We start from the raw sequence: 17,252 nt of genomic DNA, 5'->3' as shown, positions 1-17,252 counted from the left end.
GCCCTGCAGAAGGGAAATCCATCCAAAGGCACCTGCCCTGTCACCTACTAATGAACTTCTAAACTTTAATGAGAGGTTATCACCAACTTTTAAAGCCCCAGCAATTCATAATCAAGAAGGACCTGGACTCACGGGATTGGGGTCATGAACTGCCCCAACACTGGCCATGAACGACTCATGACTTGGTGAATTGGGAGCGTATTGGTGGTTTGTGTTATCAGAGGTACAACGGTGAACTGCTGTTTTGCAACCTCATTTTAGCGCTGACAAGATAAGGGGTTAGGTGAAAGTTGTGTGGAGAGGTGAGGGAAGACTTCCTGTTGGCTGCTTCTCTCAGAAAAAAGGGAAGTTTGCATTAATGAAAAGAAATGGAATTTTTCTCAGTGGTGCCCAATGGTTTGGGTTATGGAAAACAAAACAAAACCCAAACCCCAGATACTTCAACTCTGATATCTCATATCTCTCTCCAAGTTATATTTCACTGTGCAACTTGCCTTGGTCAGTAAATGCCAGGTGGCTGAGGGCAAGAAGAGGAGTCTGAGGCATTGAGGTGTCTCAGCTCGGGTGAGTGAGGTGCCTGAAGGTGACACACCTTCCTGGGCTCACGCAAAGCCGCCTTGGAAGCACAACCCTGACCTTTCCCTTTTATGATGATGAATAACCTGCCGTGGCTCTGCTACATGCTAACCTGTGAACACCTGGAATGGGAGTCAAGTCCAAGGGCAGGAGATCAGTGGAAGTGCTGCCCAGTGGGGTGTTTGCATGGGTGGGGCACAGCTACAAAAGCCTGAGAGCCAGCCTTGGCCTCTCAGTGTGTGGGCTCCTCTCCGGGCAGCTCCAACATGCTGAGGGCACTGCTGCTCCCCTTCCTGTGCCTCCTGAGTCCTGCCAGTGCTGGGAAGCTGCTGGTGATCCCCATGGAGGGCAGCCACTGGCTCAGCATGAAGGAAGTGCTGGTAGAGCTGAGCAAGAGAGGGCACGAAATTGTGGTTCTGGCACCGGACAACAAGGTATACATCGGCTCCTCAGATGTCTATGACTTGAAAACCTACCCTGTCCCTATCAAGAAGGAAGAGATGGAAGCACAGATACGCTCATTGGGTCCGAGGGCCTTTAGTGAAGAGCCTTTCCTGGTCAGATTTTGGAATACTCTGAAAGATTTACAGAAGAGTGCTGCCCTGTTTGAAGCCACCTGCAGATCCTTGCTGTACAACAAGGAGATGATGAAATACATCCAAGACAGCAAATTTGATGCCATCTTCACGGATCCCTTCAATCCCTGTGGGCAGATCATTGCTGTTCAGTTCTCCATCCCCAGTGTGTTCTTCCTGAGGGGTGTTCCGTGTAACATCGACATTCAGGCTGCTCAGGGCCCGGACCCACCGTCCTACGTCCCACGGATATTCTCCCTCCAGACAGACCACATGACATTCTCCCAGAGAGTGAAGAACTTCCTGCTCTTCCTTTCCGAGTCCTTCAGCTGCAACATCGCCTTCTCCCCCTTTGAAGAGCTGGCCTCGGAGTTCCTGCACAGGCCGATGACGATGGCGCAGCTTTTAAGTCACGGGTCCGTGTGGCTGAAGAGAACCGACTTTGCCTTTGACTATCCCATGCCCATAATGCCCAGTATGGTTTTCATTGGAGGCATCAACTGTGGACACAGGAAAGCGTTGTCTGAGGTCAGTGACGGGCTGGGAGAGGGGGAACAAGGGAAGAGTTCCGGCAGTCACACACCTGTGTCATCCCAGAGTGTTTGACAGGGATCCCGCCTCTCTCTCGCAGAGGACTTACAAGGGCCTGGAGTGACAGGACACAGGGAATGGCTTCCCACTGCCACAGGGCAGGGTTAGGTGGGATATCGGGAAGGAATTCTTCCCTGGGAGGGTGGCGAGGCCCTGGCACAGGTTGCCCAGAGAAGCTGTGGCTGCCCCTGGATCCCTGGAAGTGTCCAAGGCCAGGTTGGACGGGGCTTGGAGCAACCTGGGCTAGTGGAAGGTGTCCCTCCCCATGGTAGGGGGTGGGACTGGATGAGCTTTAAGATCCCTTCTGCTCTGCCCTCTGAGCTCCCAGATCCAACCTGTCCGTGCCCTGAGGCAGGGCTGGGACCCTGGGAGTGCTGCTTAGGGTGGATGGTGTGTCCTGCAGGAACCTGCCTCCTCCTCCCATCTTTTCAGTCTTCTCAGCCTAGAGAGCGATTCCAAGAGCTGTTCCACAGCCTGGGGCTCTGGGCCTCCCAGAGCTGAGTTTCCTGTGGGAGAGGCAGCAGGCCTTGCCTGGGAGAAGCCTGTGCAAGGCTGTGGTGCTGTGCAGGTGACCCATCTCCTGCAGGGGCAGAAGGCCCCTGCAGAGGGAAGGTGTCAGGAGTGCAGTCCCGGCCAGAGCTGCCCCGGCCTCTGTCCAGGGACACTCTTTATGGTTCCTCTGATAGAGAAGTGGGTGTGATCTGGTGATTCCATCACACAGCACCAGCCTGTGAACTTGGCTGACTTCCCTGCTGGTTCTGCAGCCTTTTATCACCTGGGTGATTACACATTCACCACCCAGCAAATAAAACAGGGATCAGCAGTGGGGCTGAGGCACAGATTGCTCGGGAGCACAGAGCGGGCGCCAGTGCTGCCACTGGTTCCTTCCTTGGAGGCACTTCCCTGGTTTGTGCAGGAATGGCCTCGGGGCTCAGTGCTCCCCCAGCAGTCACAGCCAGGCTGGTGGTGCTGCTGTCCCTGCTGGGTTTGGCTGTGGGTGGGAAGCTCCTGGTGGTGCCGGTGGACGGGAGCCACTGGCTCAGCATGAGGCAGGTGCTGGACAGTCTGCGGCAGAGGGGACACGACGTGGTCGTGGTCGCCCCTGAAGTCAGTTTGCACATCAAGCCATCCAAGAACTTTGTAATGAAAATGTACCCAGTACCTTACACACAGGAAGGGATGGAGAAAGATTTCCAGGCATTTTTGCAGATTTCCTTTGAGGAAGGATCTTTTCTGACAAGATTTCTTAAAGCATATGAAGGGATGAAAAGACTCGGTGAATTGTCAGTTCTCAGCTGTGAATGGCTCCTGAAAAACCAAGAGCTCCTCAGGTATCTTCAGGAGAGCCAGTTTGATGCCCTCCTCACAGACCCTGTAGTACCTTGTGGGTTGATCCTGGCAGAGCATCTTTCCCTTCCCTCCATGTATTTCCTCCGAGGAGTCCCCTGTGGTTTGGATTTTGATTGATGGTTTGTGCTATCAGAGGTACAACGGTGAACTGCTGTTTTGCAACCTCATTTTAGAGCTGACAAGATAAGGGGTTAGGTGAAAGTTGTGTGGAGAGGTGAGGGAAGACTTCCTGTTGGCTGCTTCTCTCAGAAAAAAGGGAAGTTTGCATTAATGAAAAGAAATGGAATTTTTCTCAGTGGTGCCCAATGGTTTGGGTTATGGAAAACAAAACAAAACCCAAACCCCAGATACTTCAACACTGATTTCTCATATTTATCTCCAAGTTATATTTCACTGTGCAACTTGCCTTGGTCAGTAAATGCCAGGTGGCTGAGGGCAAGAAGAGGAGTCTGAGGCATTGAGGTGTCTCAGCTCGGGTGAGTGAGGTGCCTGAAGGTGACACACCTTCCTGGGCTCACGCAAAGCCGCCTTGGAAGCACAACCCTGACCTTTCCCTTTTATGATGATGAATAACCTGCCGTGGCTCCGCTGCGTGCAAACCTGTGAACACATGGAATGAGAGTGAAGTCCAAGGGGAGGAGATCAGTGGAAGTGCTGCCAAGTGGGCGTTTGCTTGGGCAGGGCACAGCTACAAAAGCCTGAGAGCCAGCCTTGGCCTCTCAGTGTGTGGGCTCCTCTCCGGGCAGCTCCAACATGCTGAGGGCACTGCTGCTCCCCTTCCTGTGCCTCCTGAGTCCTGCCAGTGCTGGGAAGCTGCTGGTGATCCCCATGGAGGGCAGCCACTGGCTCAGCATGAAGGAAGTGGTGGCAGAGCTGAGCAAGAGAGGGCACGAAATTGTGGTTCTGGTACCGGACAACAGCGTATACATCGGCTCCTCAGATGTCTATGACTTGAAAACCTACCCTGTCCCTATCAAGAAGGAAGAGATGGAAGCACAGATACGCTCATTGGGTCTGATGTGCTTTAGTGAAGAGCCTTTCCTGGTCAGATTTTGGAATACTCTGAAACATTTCCAGAAAACCGCTGCCCTGTTTGAAGCAGCCTGCAGATCCTTGCTGTACAACAAGGAGATGATGAAATACATCCAAGACAGCAAATTTGATGCCATCTTCACGGATCCCTTCAATCCCTGTGGGCAGATCATTGCTGTTCAGTTCTCCATCCCCAGTGTGTTCTTCCTGAGGGGTGTTCCGTGTAACATTGACAAACAGGCTGCTCAGGGCCCGGACCCACCGTCCTACGTCCCACGGATATTCTCCCTCCAGACAGACCACATGACGTTCTCCCAGAGAGTGAAGAACTTCCTGCTCTTCCTTTCCGAGTCCTTCAGCTGCAACACTGCCTTCTCCCCCTTTGAAGAGCTGGCCTCGGAGTTCCTGCACAGGCCGATGACGATGGCGCAGCTTTTAAGTCACGGGTCCGTGTGGCTGAAGAGAACCGACTTTGCCTTTGACTATCCCATGCCCGTAATGCCCAGTATGGTTTTCATTGGAGGCATCAACTGTGGACACAAGAAAGCGTTGTCTGAGGTCAGTGACGGGCTGGGAGAGGGGGAACAAGGGAAGAGTTCCGGCAGTCACACACCTGTGTCATCCCAGAGTGTTTGACAGGGATCCCGCCTCTCTCTCGCAGAGGCCTTACAAGGGCCTGGAGTGACAGGACACAGGGAATGGCTTCCCACTGCCACAGGGCAGGGTTAGGTGGGATATCGGGAAGGAATTCTTCCCTGGGAGGGTGGCGAGGCCCTGGCACAGGTTGCCCAGAGAAGCTGTGGCTGCCCCTGGATCCCTGGAAGTGTCCAAGGCCAGGCTGGACGGGGCTTGGAGCAACCTGGGCTAGTGGAAGGTGTCCCTGCCCATGGCAGGGGGTGGCACTGGATGAGCTTTAAGGTCCCTTCCAACCCAAACCTGGGAATCCTGGGATTCTTTGATTCTACCTAAAGGTATAATTCAGATTAAGGCTTCCTGTATCCACCTAAAAAACAGGCACAAGATGTGATCCCACCTCCTTTCTTCTGGTCTGCCCAACACAGGGCTTTTGTTTGGTGAGGGGATTGGGTGCCATGCTATGTTTAATTCCAGCTGAAGTCAGGTACACAAGCACCATCTCAGGCAGGAATTCATGCCAAGAGGGCTGCTGGATTCTAACAGACCTTCCAACAATTCTTTGCCTTGTAAGAGGCAGGAGAATATTTCTTCAAGACCATTAGCTGCTTATCTAGTGAGAAAAATAACTCGTGCAAGAGCATCACGTGCTCTTTTTTTGTACCAGCAGCCTTGTGTTTGAGTCCAAGCTAATATTTTGTGGTGAAGGTTTTTGTGTGACAACATCTTCCATCACAAACACGAGGCAGCTGAATTTTCAGACTTGGATCGGGAAATGTGGGTGGGTGGTTGCCTGGGAAGCTGTGGTCCATAATGTCCTGGATTAGCTTGTTGGAGCTGGTGATGTGTGTTAGCTCCTTGCTGCATGTGATCTATATCCTTGCTTGCTTGTGCTATAGGTAGAACAGTCTCATGTAAAGCCAGAGATTAAGTGGAAAAGGAGATACAGGAGCAGGCAGATGCTGAATCTGAGTGTCACCCAGGTGTCTCAGCAATAAATCCCTCTGTTTCCTAGAAAGGATAATCTTTTATCTTTGTGAACATGACTCCAAAATAAACAGACTCTCCTCTCTTCTTCCCTTGAACTTCTTTCACTTGCCGCCCTTCCCGGATCCTTAGGGAATGGATTCCTCCTGCCTCAGACCACTCTTCCCTCAGATTCTCAGGCCTTTATGAACGTGAATCTTCTTTTACAAGGAAAGAGATTTGCATTTCAGAAGCCGGGCTTGTAAAATCCTCTCCAGAGCCACCCTTCCCCGCCCTCAGGCGTTACTTCACTCCTCCCACTGATCTGCTTTTCCACAGAAGTCCCTTTCAAATTGTCACTTTTGTCTGGGCAGTGCTTTTTCCTATCTGTTCTCTCCATCAGAGCTGCTTAACTGGCTCCTGGGGACAAACCCGGGCAGATCCTCTGGGAATGCATCCCACAGACAAGGGCATGGAGCGACTCCAGCTTAAAATCAGGCTCTGCTCGGGATACAAGGCTCACTGTCGTCTTTTCCAGGGGCTAAAGATCATAGTCCAACAGCAATAGTTATTGCAGGAATATTGATTCTTCACTCCTGTTCCTCCTGGAAGAAGAAAATGATGGAGAGATTTAGGTCAGGATGAGAAAGAGTTTGTGGTGCATGACACCATCGATTTGAGGGTTTTCCTTCACTGATCCAACCTTCTGCTGCACTGGATTAAATTGGTACCTGGTGGTGTTCCCGGCCCCAGGGCTGAGCTGAATGTAAATCCCAGAGCTGGATGTAAAAACTGGGTGAAAAACTGGGTTGGTTTTAGTTCTGTGTCACTCCTGCAGGTAACTTTCTACAGAATTAGCAGGATCTGAGCATTTTTGCTCTCACAATTGGTTTTTGCAGGTTTGGTGGGAGTAGTTCATCACTGCAGTAAAGAGGCAAGACCCACCAGTGAGGGTGATCCCTGTCTTACCAGGTGTTTAAAGATAAGTGTTATTAACTCAAACTATTTGTTTTCCTGTCACAGTCGACTTTTAAAAACAACGAATCTTTTTGGTTGATGGAACCACCCTTAAATAATTTAGAAATGAAGCATCATAACTCATCAGTTGGTAGGTAATGTTCTGGTCTCTGTATCTGCATCTGCTGCCTTCCCAAAAGCTTCCCTACAAAGGGAGCTGCAGTAGTTTGAGAAAAGTCCTTAAAAATACTCATTAACCTCCATAGTAAATTATCCTATTGTCAAAACTTGTTCTGTGCTGTAATTTTCCTAATTAGGGCTTGTCTGCAGATCCTGCCTGTGCATTTATGTGGTTTGCTTTCATAGCCCTGGGGCAAACTCTTTCCAGACTGATCTAAAATTGTTAATTCAGTTTTAACTGTAGCTGGCAAAAGCCATCCCCGTGTCCTTCCCCCTCCCAGCCCCTACTTCCTCCTTCCAACAAGAGGCTTTTCAGGGTAATGAACTGTGAGGGCCAATTTTCCTTGCAGTGTCATGATATAAAACTGCTGAAAAAACCAGCCTGTTTCCCATGTGAAGCTTAAATATTTTTCTAATCTTTTTACAAATAGAAAGTGTATGGGCTGGCAGGAGGGGGAGGAATTTCCTTAGACTGAAAATTGTGGTTTGGAAAATTGATGTTGTGTTTTGAGCAGATTTGTTGAAGGATCTCTCATTTCCTTAAATCACAGAATAGCTCCTAGGAGGGTCTGTTCTGTGATCTTCCTCCTTTCTATCCTTTTTAAAGACAGGTGCAGTGTTTCCCTTTTCCCAGTCACCTGGGACTTCACCATGACTTTCCCAATATCCTAGAGAGTGGCTCAGCAATTCCCTGAGGACTCTGGGAATATGGGGTCCCGTATGTTTGGGGGATGACCCAAGTGCATGTTTGGGTTCCTCAGGTGGTCATGAACCTGAGCTTCTCTTGCAGAAGGTGGGATTTTTCTCCCCCAGCCCCATCTTGGTGTCCATCTGTTGCTGAAATTAATGTTCATTGGCTATAAATTACACAATTCCCTTCATTAATTAGTATTCTATCTTCTATTTGTTACTGATTTCTTGCTTCTCATCCTAATTAGCCCACATTTTTCAGTCTTTTCATTATCTTTTTCCCAGATAGGGAGGGGTTCAGTACAAATGCTGAATAGTCTTGGTTAGTTTCTTCTTTATCTCGTGGTTCTGCAACCTTGTGGTCCATAAATTCTGCATTTCTTGTGTCCAGTTTGAGCAGTCTCTCTCTCTCCCAGGCTTTGTTAACCTCCCTCTAGGTCTGAGATCATTTCCAAGCATATCCGGTTGCTTTAGCAAAAGGTAAATCCAGTAATTTTCCCAAACTGTGTTCCCACAAGAGCAGCTTGTGGCAAACCTTGTTAAATGCTGGCTACAGTGGCACGTGAGAGAGTGGGAAATGACATTGCTTGTGATTGATTAAACCAATTCATTAGAAAATTATTAGGAAAGTTATATCCGTTCCAATGCAGACATGAGGGCAGTGAGGTTGCCAGTGAAGACTGAAGGAAAAAGAGTCCCACAGGCTTCTCCTTGTCCATCATCTCCACTTTCCCAGTATGGCTTGGGGGGGATACACTTCCTCTGACCTTCTTTTCCTGGTAATGGACCCATAGAAGCCCTCCATGTTTGCATCCCCTCCAAGTTCAGCTCCAGCTGCACCTTGGACTCACTGCCCCCCTCCCTCCCCAGCCAGAGGGCATTCCTGCAAACCCAGGGCTCCTCCAATGCACAGAGGGGGGTGTTTTCCAGGGGAGCTGCTGCCCTGATCTGTACCTGCCAGACTGGCTGAACTTTAACACCCTTATTCCATCTTTGCCACATCCGTGATTATACATTGACCAAACAGCAAATAAGTCTAAAGATCACCCGGACAAAGCGCGGCCCAGATGGCTTCAAAACACCCAGCTGGGGAGGTTCTTCCTCGGAGGCTCTCCCTGGTTTGTGCAGGAATGGCCTCGGGGCTCAGTGCTCCCCCAGCAGTCACAGCCAGGCTGGTGGTGCTGCTGTCCCTGCTGGGTTTGGCTGTGGGTGGGAAGCTCCTGGTGGTGCCGGTGGACGGGAGCCACTGGCTCAGCATGAGGCAGGTGCTGGACAGTCTGCGGCAGAGGGGACACGAAATAGTTGTTGTTGCACCCGAAGTGAGTCTGTACATCAAGCCATCCGAGAGTTTTGTGATGAAACCCTTTGCAGCGCCTCTCACACTGGAAGAGGTGAAGAAAGAGTTCCAGGCATTTTTGCAGATTTCCTTTGAGGAAGGATCTTTTCTGACAAGACTTCTTAAAGCATATGAAGGGATGAAAAGACTCGGTGAATTGTCAGTTCTCAGCTGTGAATGGCTCCTGAAAAACCAAGAGCTCCTCAGGTATCTTCAGGAGAGCCAGTTTGATGCCCTCCTCACAGACCCTGTAGTACCTTGTGGGTTGATCCTGGCAGAGCATCTTTCCCTTCCCTCCGTGTATTTCCTCCGAGCAGTCCCCTGTGGTTTGGATTTTGTAGCCACCCAGTGCCCCAAACCCCTTTCCTACATCCCCAGGGAATTTTCACAGCTCACAGACCGCATGACCTTCTTCCAGAGGGTGGGGAATCTACTCTATGAGATCCCAAATATTTTCCTCTGTGATTTTGGCTTTCAACCATTTGCCAAACTGGCCTCAGAGTTCCTGCATCGGGAGGTGACTGTGCTGGATCTCCTGCGCCAGGGCTCCGTTTGGCTCCTGAGGGTAGAATTTGTGCTAGACTATCCCAGGCCTTTGATGCCCAACATCATTCCCATTGGAGGAGTACACTGTGCTCACAAGAAGCTGACTCAGGTGGGTCTGGTTTTGATTTGTGCTGTGGTTGATTTGTGTGTCCTGAAGGTGAAGTTTTGTGTTATAGAGAGGAATTGAGTTCCCTTTTTGGGTGCCAGTCCCCTCACAGAGTGTTTTAAATCTCTGCTCTGCCCTCTGAGTTCCCAGATCCAACCTGTCCGTGCCCTGAGGCAGGGCTGGGACCCTGGGAGTGCTGCTTAGGGTGGATGGTGTGTCCTGCAGGAACCTGCCTCATCCTCCCATCTTTTCAGTCTTCTCAGCCTAGAGAGCAATTCCAAGAGCTGTTCCACAGCCTGGGGCTCTGGGCCTCCCAGAGCTGAGTTTCCTGTGGGAGAGGCAGCAGGCCTTGCCTGGGAGAAGCCTGTGCAAGGCTGTGGTGCTGTGCAGGTGACCCATCTCCTGCAGGGGCAGAAGGCCCCTGCAGAGGGAAGGTATCAGGAGTACAGTCCCAGCCAGAGCTGCCCCGGCCTCTGTCCAGGGACACTCTTTATGGTTCCTCTGATAGAGAAGTGGGTGTGATCTGGTGATTCCATCACACAGCACCAGCCTGTGAACTTGGCTGACTTCCCTGCTGGTTCTGCAGCCTTTTATCACCTGGGTGATTACACATTCACCACCCAGCAAATAAAACAGGGATCAGCAGTGGGGCTGAGGCACAGATTGCTCGGGAGCACGGAGCGGGCGCCAGTGCTGCCACTGGTTCCTTCCTTGGAGGCACTTCCCTGGTTTGTGCAGGAATGGCCTCAGGGCTCAGTGCTCCCCCAGCAGTCACAGCCAGGCTGGTGGTGCTGCTGTCCCTGCTGGGTTTGGCTGTGGGTGGGAAGCTCCTGGTGGTGCCGGTGGACGGGAGCCACTGGCTCAGCATGAGGCAGGTGCTGGACAGTCTGCGGCAGAGGGGACACGACGTGGTCGTGGTCGCCCCTGAAGTCAGTTTGCACATCAAGCCATCCAAGAACTTTGTAATGAAAATGTACCCAGTGCCTTTCACACAGGAAGAGATGGAGAAAGAGTTCCAGGCATTTTTTCATCTTTCATTTGAAGAAGGATCTTTTCTGACAAGATTTCTTAAAGTGTATGAAGGGTCGAAAAGACTCAGTGCCTTTGGGATCTCTAGCTGCAAAGAGCTCCTGCAAAACCAAGAGCTCATCAAGTACCTTGAGGAGAACCAGTTTGATGCCCTCCTCACAGACCCTGTCCTACCCTGTGGGTCGATCCTGGCAGAGCATCTTTCCCTTCCCTCTGTGTATTTCCTTCGAGGAGTCCCCTGTGGTTTGGATTTTGAAGCCACCCAGTGCCCCAGTCCCCCTTCCTACGTTCCCAGGATATTTACGGACCACACAGACCACATGACCTTCTTCCAGAGGGTGAGGAATTTGCTCTACGACTTCCCAAATGTTTTCCTCTGTGATTTTGCCTTTCAACCATTTGCCAAACTGGCCTCAGAGTTCCTGCATCGGGAGGTGACTGTGCTGGATCTCCTGCGCCAGGGCTCCGTTTGGCTCCTGAGGGTAGAATTTGTGCTAGACTATCCCAGGCCTTTGATGCCCAACATCATTCCCATTGGAGGAGTACACTGTGCTCACAAGAAGCTGACTCAGGTGGGTCTGGTTTTGATTTGTGCTGTGGTTGATTTGTGTGTCCTGAAGGTGAAGTTTTGTGTTGCAGAGAGGAATTGAGTTCCCTTTTTGGGTGCCAGTCCCCTCACAGAGTGTTTTAAATCTCTGCTCTGCCCTCTGAGTTCCCAGATCCAACCTGTCCGTGCCCTGAGGCAGGGCTGGGACACTGAGAGTGCTGCTTAGGGTGGATGGTGTGTCCTGCAGGAACCTGCCTCATCCTCCCATCTTTTCAGTCTTCTCAGCCTAGAGAGCGATTCCAAGAGCTGTTCCACAGCCTGGGGCTCTGGGCCTCCCAGAGCTGAGTTTCCTGTGGGCGAGGCAGCAGGCCTTGCCTGGGAGAAGCCTGTGCAAGGCTGTGGTGCTGTGCAGGTGACCCATCTCCTGCAGGGGCAGAAGGCCCCTGCAGAGGGAAGGTATCAGGAGTACAGTCCCAGCCAGAGCTGCCCCGGCCTCTGTCCAGGGACACTCTTTATGGTTCCTCTGATAGAGAAGTGGGTGTGATCTGGTGATTCCATCACACAGCACCAGCCTGTGAACTTGGCTGACTTCCCTGCTGGTTCTGCAGCCTTTTATCACCTGGGTGATTACACATTCACCACCCAGCAAATAAAACAGGGATCAGCAGTGGGGCTGAGGCACAGATTGCTCGGGAGCACGGAGCGGGCGCCAGTGCTGCCACTGGTTCCTTCCTTGGAGACACTTCCCTGGTTTGTGCAGGAATGGCCTCGGGGCTCAGTGCTCCCCCAGCAGTCACAGCCAGGCTGGTGGTGCTGCTGTCCCTGCTGGGTTTGGCTGTGGGTGGGAAGCTCCTGGTGGTGCCGGTGGACGGGAGCCACTGGCTCAGCATGAGGCAGGTGCTGGACAGTCTGCGGCAGAGGGGACACGACGTGGTCGTGGTCGCCCCTGAAGTCAGTTTGCACATCAAGCCATCCAAGAACTTTGTGATGAAAATGTACCCAGTACCTTACACACAGGAAGAGATGGAGAAAGATTTCCAGGCATTTTTGCAGATTTCCTTTGAGGAAGGATCTTTTCTGACAAGATTTCTTAAAACATATGAAGGGATGAAAAGACTCGGTGAATTGTCAGTTCTCAGCTGTGAATGGCTCCTGAAAAACCAAGAGCTCCTCAGGTATCTTCAGGAGAGCCAGTTCGATGCCCTCCTCACAGACCCTGTAGTACCTTGTGGGTTGATCCTGGCAGAGCATCTTTCCCTTCCCTCCGTGTATTTCCTCCGAGGAGTCCCCTGTGGTTTGGATTTTGAAGCCACCCAGTGCCCCAATCCCCCTTCCTACGTTCCCAGGGGGTTTTCACAGCTCACAGACCGCATGACCTTCTTCCAGAGGGTGGGGAATCTGCTTTTCGACCTCCCAAACGTTTTCCTCTGTGATTTTGGCTTTCAACCCTATGCAAAACTGGCCTCAGAGTTCCTGCATCGGGAGGTGACTGTGCTGGATCTCCTGCGCCAGGGCTCCGTTTGGCTCCTGAGGGTAGAATTTGTGTTAGACTATCCCAGGCCTTTGATGCCCAACATCATTCCCATTGGAGGAGTACACTGTGCTCACAAGAAGCTGACTCAGGTGGGTCTGGTTTTGATTTGTGCTGTGGTTGATTTATGTGTCCTGAGGGTGAAGTTTTGTGTTGCAGACAGGAATTGAGTTCTTATTTAGGGTGAGTTTGGTGAATACTTATGAAAGAAATTTTTCTCCCACTTTCTCCTGCATTTTCCACTTGTCAGCCTCTGTACATGCTAAGACAATGCCTTTTTTACTATGCATATTCAAAGCTAATTTGTGGAACATTGTGTATTATTTTTCTCCCTTAGTGAGGGATGAACCGGCCAGAGGCAAATCAATGGGGCTGTGAAAGCCTTGCAGTCAGGTGTAATCCCTACAGCTCAGCAAATGTTTGTAAAAGGGCCTCGTGTTTACTTACAAATGCACATCAACCTTCTGTCCTTGTGGCCTCACCATGTCTTTCTTTGTCAGTGAGTTTGCTTCTTTGTCAGTGAATTTGCTCCTTCGCAGGGGTATTCCCAGAGCTGGAATCTCGAGGAATGTGGCAGATTGTGGGCTCTTGGGTTAAGCAGCACCGTCTGTGTTTGCAGGGCAGGTCTCCCAGGGGTTTGACTTGATCATGGCAGTGTGAGCTCTGAGAACGAATTCAGTGAGCCTCGAGGGCTGTGTTTGCTTGGCAGGTCCTGCTCAAAGGTGACAAAGCTTTTACTACAGAAACACAAGAGGCTTATCTGGAGCACCCACCTCATTTATCAGATTGCTGAGCTCTGCTGCCAGTTCTGCAGCCTTTTATCACCAGTGATTACAGATTTACCACACAGCAAACAGCCCAGGGGTCAAAAGTCTGGCTGAGGCACAGATTGCTCGGGAGCACGGAGCAGGCGCCAGTGCTGCTGCTGGTTCCTCCCTTGGAGGCTCTCACCAGGTTTCTGCAGGAATGGCCCCGGGGCTCAGTGCTCCCCTTCACTTCCCAGTGACACTGGTGGTGCTGCTGTCCCTGCTGGGTTTGGCTGTGGGTGGGAAGCTCCTGGTGGTGCCGGTGGACGGGAGCCACTGGCTCAGCATGAGGCAGGTGCTGGACAGTCTGCGGCAGAGGGGACACGACGTGGTCGTGGTCGCCCCTGAAGTCAGTCTGTACATCAAGCCATCCAAGAACTACGTGATGAAAATGTACCCGGTGCCTTTCACACAGAAAGAGATGGATGAAGATTTCCAAGGATTTACAAAGGACTTGTTTGAAGGGGGATCTTTTCTGGTGAGAGTCATTAGGCTTTATCAGCGGTCAAAGAAAACCTCTGCTCTGTTCCTGGCCACCTGCACACACCTGCTCCACAACAGGGAGCTCATCAAGTTCCTTGAGGACAGCAAATTTGATGCCATCCTTACAGACCCCATTCTCCCCTGTGGGCAGATCCTGGCAGAGCATCTCTCGGTCCCCTCCGTGTATTTCTTGCAGCAAATCCCCTGTGCTCTGGAATATCAAGCCACCCAGTGCCCCAAACCCCCTTCTTACGTCCCCAGGGACTTTACAGGCCTCACAGACCACATGACCTTCCTCCAGCGGGTCATGAATGTGCTCTATGACATCCCCAATTTTTTTCTCTGTGACGCTGTCTTCCAACCGTACGCCAGACTGGCCTCGGAATTCCTCCATCGGGACGTGACCGTGCCGGATCTCCTCCGCCAGGCTTCCATCTGGCTCATGAAGATAGACTTTGTCTTGCACTACCCAAAGCCCTTGATGCCCAACATGATTTTGGTTAGTGGAGTAAACTGTGCTTCCAAGCAGCTCAGCCAGGTGGGTCACGCTCTGGTTTTCCCCGCGGGGTCGGAGTGGCTCCGAGGAGCTGCAGCGCAGGGTGTGTCCGAGTCCTCGGGCTGTGGGCGGGGGTAGGGGGAGTTCAGACTGCTTTTGTTCTGCACTGCTGGCAGTGAAGGCATCGCAGGTAGAGGTGGAGGGAATGCTGTACATGGAATTAGCTCTGGGAAGTGCTGTGCCTCTGCTCCAAGCCACCTCTGGCACTGGAGGGGTGTCCCAGCACCTCTTCCCTCAGGGCTGTTTGGTCTGAGACCTTCACTCATCCTCTGATCCGGCTTGACTGCTTTCCTCTACATTCCTGTATTTGTTCTATAAGGGTGGATTCTCTGTGCTTTGAATTGTCAGAGACTCATGAAAAAAAACTTCCTCTGCTTTGGAATGTCACTTGAGGCCCCTCAGGGAACCTCCTGAGCGTGTCCAGTTAGGTCAGGCTGGTCCTTCCTCTGCCTTGCTGAGTTTTGAGTGTCTCCTACGTCCCTTATACCAAACACACTTCATTGTATCAATTAATTCTGTATCCAGTTCAGACTTTCCACGTCGCAGCTTTGCCACTGTCAATCTCACATTCAACTTTTTATTATTTTTTATTTTATTATCCCAAGCCAGCAGCAGAACTTTGTATTTCCCTTTGCTGGCTTTCCTGATGCTGCTATTGCCTCATTTTCCCAACTTGTGGCATTCTTTTTCCATATCCCAGGGCCAGTGGTGCTCCTTATTTAAAGTATTAACTGGCATAATTAAAATGAAGTATAAGTTGGTGATTTTATTCTTCTAGAATGATTCTTGGATTTATTTCAGCCTTTTTTTTAATGTGTTTTCAAATCTACTTTGTGGTTTGCGGAGTAACTTCTATTTTTAGTAATAACTCTTCCTGCTGAGTTTTTCAGATATTGGCTTTGCCAAGTGGGTGAGATAAGGTTGATTTTTCGGGAAAAGCTGAATCTCACACAGTAAAAATGAAACAGTTTTAAAGAGGATTCGAACTTGGCTCTCAAGTCTAGAAAAGATGGAGATGGAATAAAGTGTCCTGCTAAACCTTGTATAAAATCTGGAAAAGCTAAGGGTGGAAGGGGGACTGACAGGCAGTTTCTCCCAATATTTGACCTGTGACTAACACTGAAATGCAAACAAAATTTTTCCACGCCACGCACTATAAAAACCCCAAGTCAGCCCCTCAAAAGCAGCAGATTATCTATTTTTCGTAGGCAAAACCTATGAATTTAAAAAGGATTTGGGTGGTTATAAGAGGTGCAGGCTGACTGCCAGGATTTATAGGCTTACAAGAGGGATAATCATGGATTCCCCTCTCTGGGATATTTGTTGGACCATTCCCAGCCCACAGCCTTGGCACTCAACCCTGCACTTTGGCTTTACTTTCCCCTCTATCTCCTTCCACCCTTGCTTTTGGAACAGGCAGGACTTGTGGACTTCAGACTCATAAACACGCGAAAGGCTGTTCCTGTGTTGCTCAAACTCCAGTGTCACAACTTCCATGAACTCTTTGTGAACTTTTATGAACTTTCCTAAAACTTTTATGACCTTTTTTTTTTGAAACTGTTATGAGCCTCAAGGGTTTGGGTTGGGTTTTGTTACCTCTTCAGTGGTGTTTTATAGCGTTTTGTTTTAGTGTCTCACAGATGATCCATGTTTGGCTGAACAACTGTGTGTCAAATATGAGATGTGAGGGGCCTGTCTGTAGGGTAAGAGTATGTCTGCAGCTCTGAGTTTACTACATGAGTAAGTACTGCCATCTTAAGGTGTATTTAATGCTTTGCCTTGTTAGGTGAGATCCTTTTCCCACAGAAATGTGGGAATGGACTCACAGGAACTGGAGCTTCAGTTTTTGGCCTTTTAATATCATCTCACTTCCAGCTAGAGCCAAAGTTTGGCTTAAACAGGGTGGGACTATATGGAATCATGGAATTGCTGAGGTTGGAAAAGACCTCCGAGATCATCCAACCATCAGCCCAACACTGCCAAGCCCACCACTAATCCATGTCCCCAGGTGCCACATCCATGCATTTTTGGAACACTTTCAGGGATGGTGACTCCACCATTTCCCTGGGTAGCCCATTCCAATGCTTGGTAACCCAATATCCAGTCTGAACCTCCCTATTGATGTCTGAAACTCCCTCCTCTTTAATGCAGTTTCTTTGGATGTTACAGTCCTTCCTCCTGGCTTATGAGAATCCCTTTTTTTAACAAGCCACATGGAGAACCTCCTCTCCAATTAAGCATTTTAGGACACTCTTAGTATTAGGCTTAGTATTAGACTCTGAATGTACTTCCCACACTCAGGTGCCTTTGGCAAAGGCAGCCAATTCATGAAGCAAAATTCCTACCATTCCTGCCTGCTCCAAGACAGCCCTTCCAGGCATGAAGAAACTGTTCAGAGCTCTCTCTGTTTGGGTGTGCTTGGTTAGGGGAGTCTAAAACCATTTGTCTTCTCCATCCAGCTCTTGTTCAGTTGCCATTCCTGCATTGTATTTGGCTTTTGTAACCTTGCTAGCTTTTGGCATCCAGCTTTTCCCTATCCATGAAATATGCCTTAGTGGCAGGTGAGATCTGCTTGGCCAGCCCCTCCTTTCCAGCACAAACTGCCTTTTTTAGGTTTATCTGGAAAGTTTTCCAGTGCCTTTGCCTGTCCCTCCCCCCCCAAAGCATTGCTTTGTTACAGGGAGCTGTTTCATTCCCCCAGGTACACGTTGGGTTTCCATTGCATCGCTTGCTGCAGCTTCAACCCAGGTTCTCAGCAATAA

At 50.3% G+C, this 17,252-nt stretch overlaps 1 protein-coding gene across 19 annotated transcripts in view; it reads left to right on the top strand.

Annotated features, from left to right (window-relative positions):
* LOC127472587 (UDP-glucuronosyltransferase 1A1-like) overlaps positions 1–17,252 on the top strand; it is a 51,098-nt gene that overhangs the window by 22,560 nt on the left and 11,286 nt on the right. Inside the window, exons 1-3 of one of the 19 annotated variants that reach the window (XM_051791028.1) lie at positions 7,322–8,815; positions 10,414–11,001; positions 12,600–12,737. The exons of 10 other annotated variants lie outside the window; for them this stretch is intronic. In XM_051791028.1, the coding sequence (XP_051646988.1) occupies positions 8,618–8,815; positions 10,414–11,001; positions 12,600–12,737 (924 nt within the window). In that variant the 5' untranslated portion in view covers positions 7,322–8,617. Of the gene's footprint in view, positions 1–786; positions 1,680–2,004; positions 3,074–3,789; positions 4,683–7,321; positions 8,816–10,278; positions 11,140–11,808; positions 12,738–12,832; positions 14,473–17,252 lie in introns of those variants that run through there. 8 more of the 19 variants (XM_051791032.1, XM_051791027.1, XM_051791029.1 and 5 more) reach the window with 8 other exon arrangements.

This window comes from Manacus candei, unplaced genomic scaffold (assembly GCF_025592945.1).
Source record: "Manacus candei isolate 608988 ecotype Guabito, Panama unplaced genomic scaffold, ASM2559294v1 h1tg000029l, whole genome shotgun sequence".
Taxonomy (NCBI): Eukaryota; Metazoa; Chordata; class Aves; order Passeriformes; family Pipridae; genus Manacus; species Manacus candei.
Note: the sequence above shows the minus strand (reverse complement) of the source record. Positions and strands in the feature narration are given on the sequence as shown.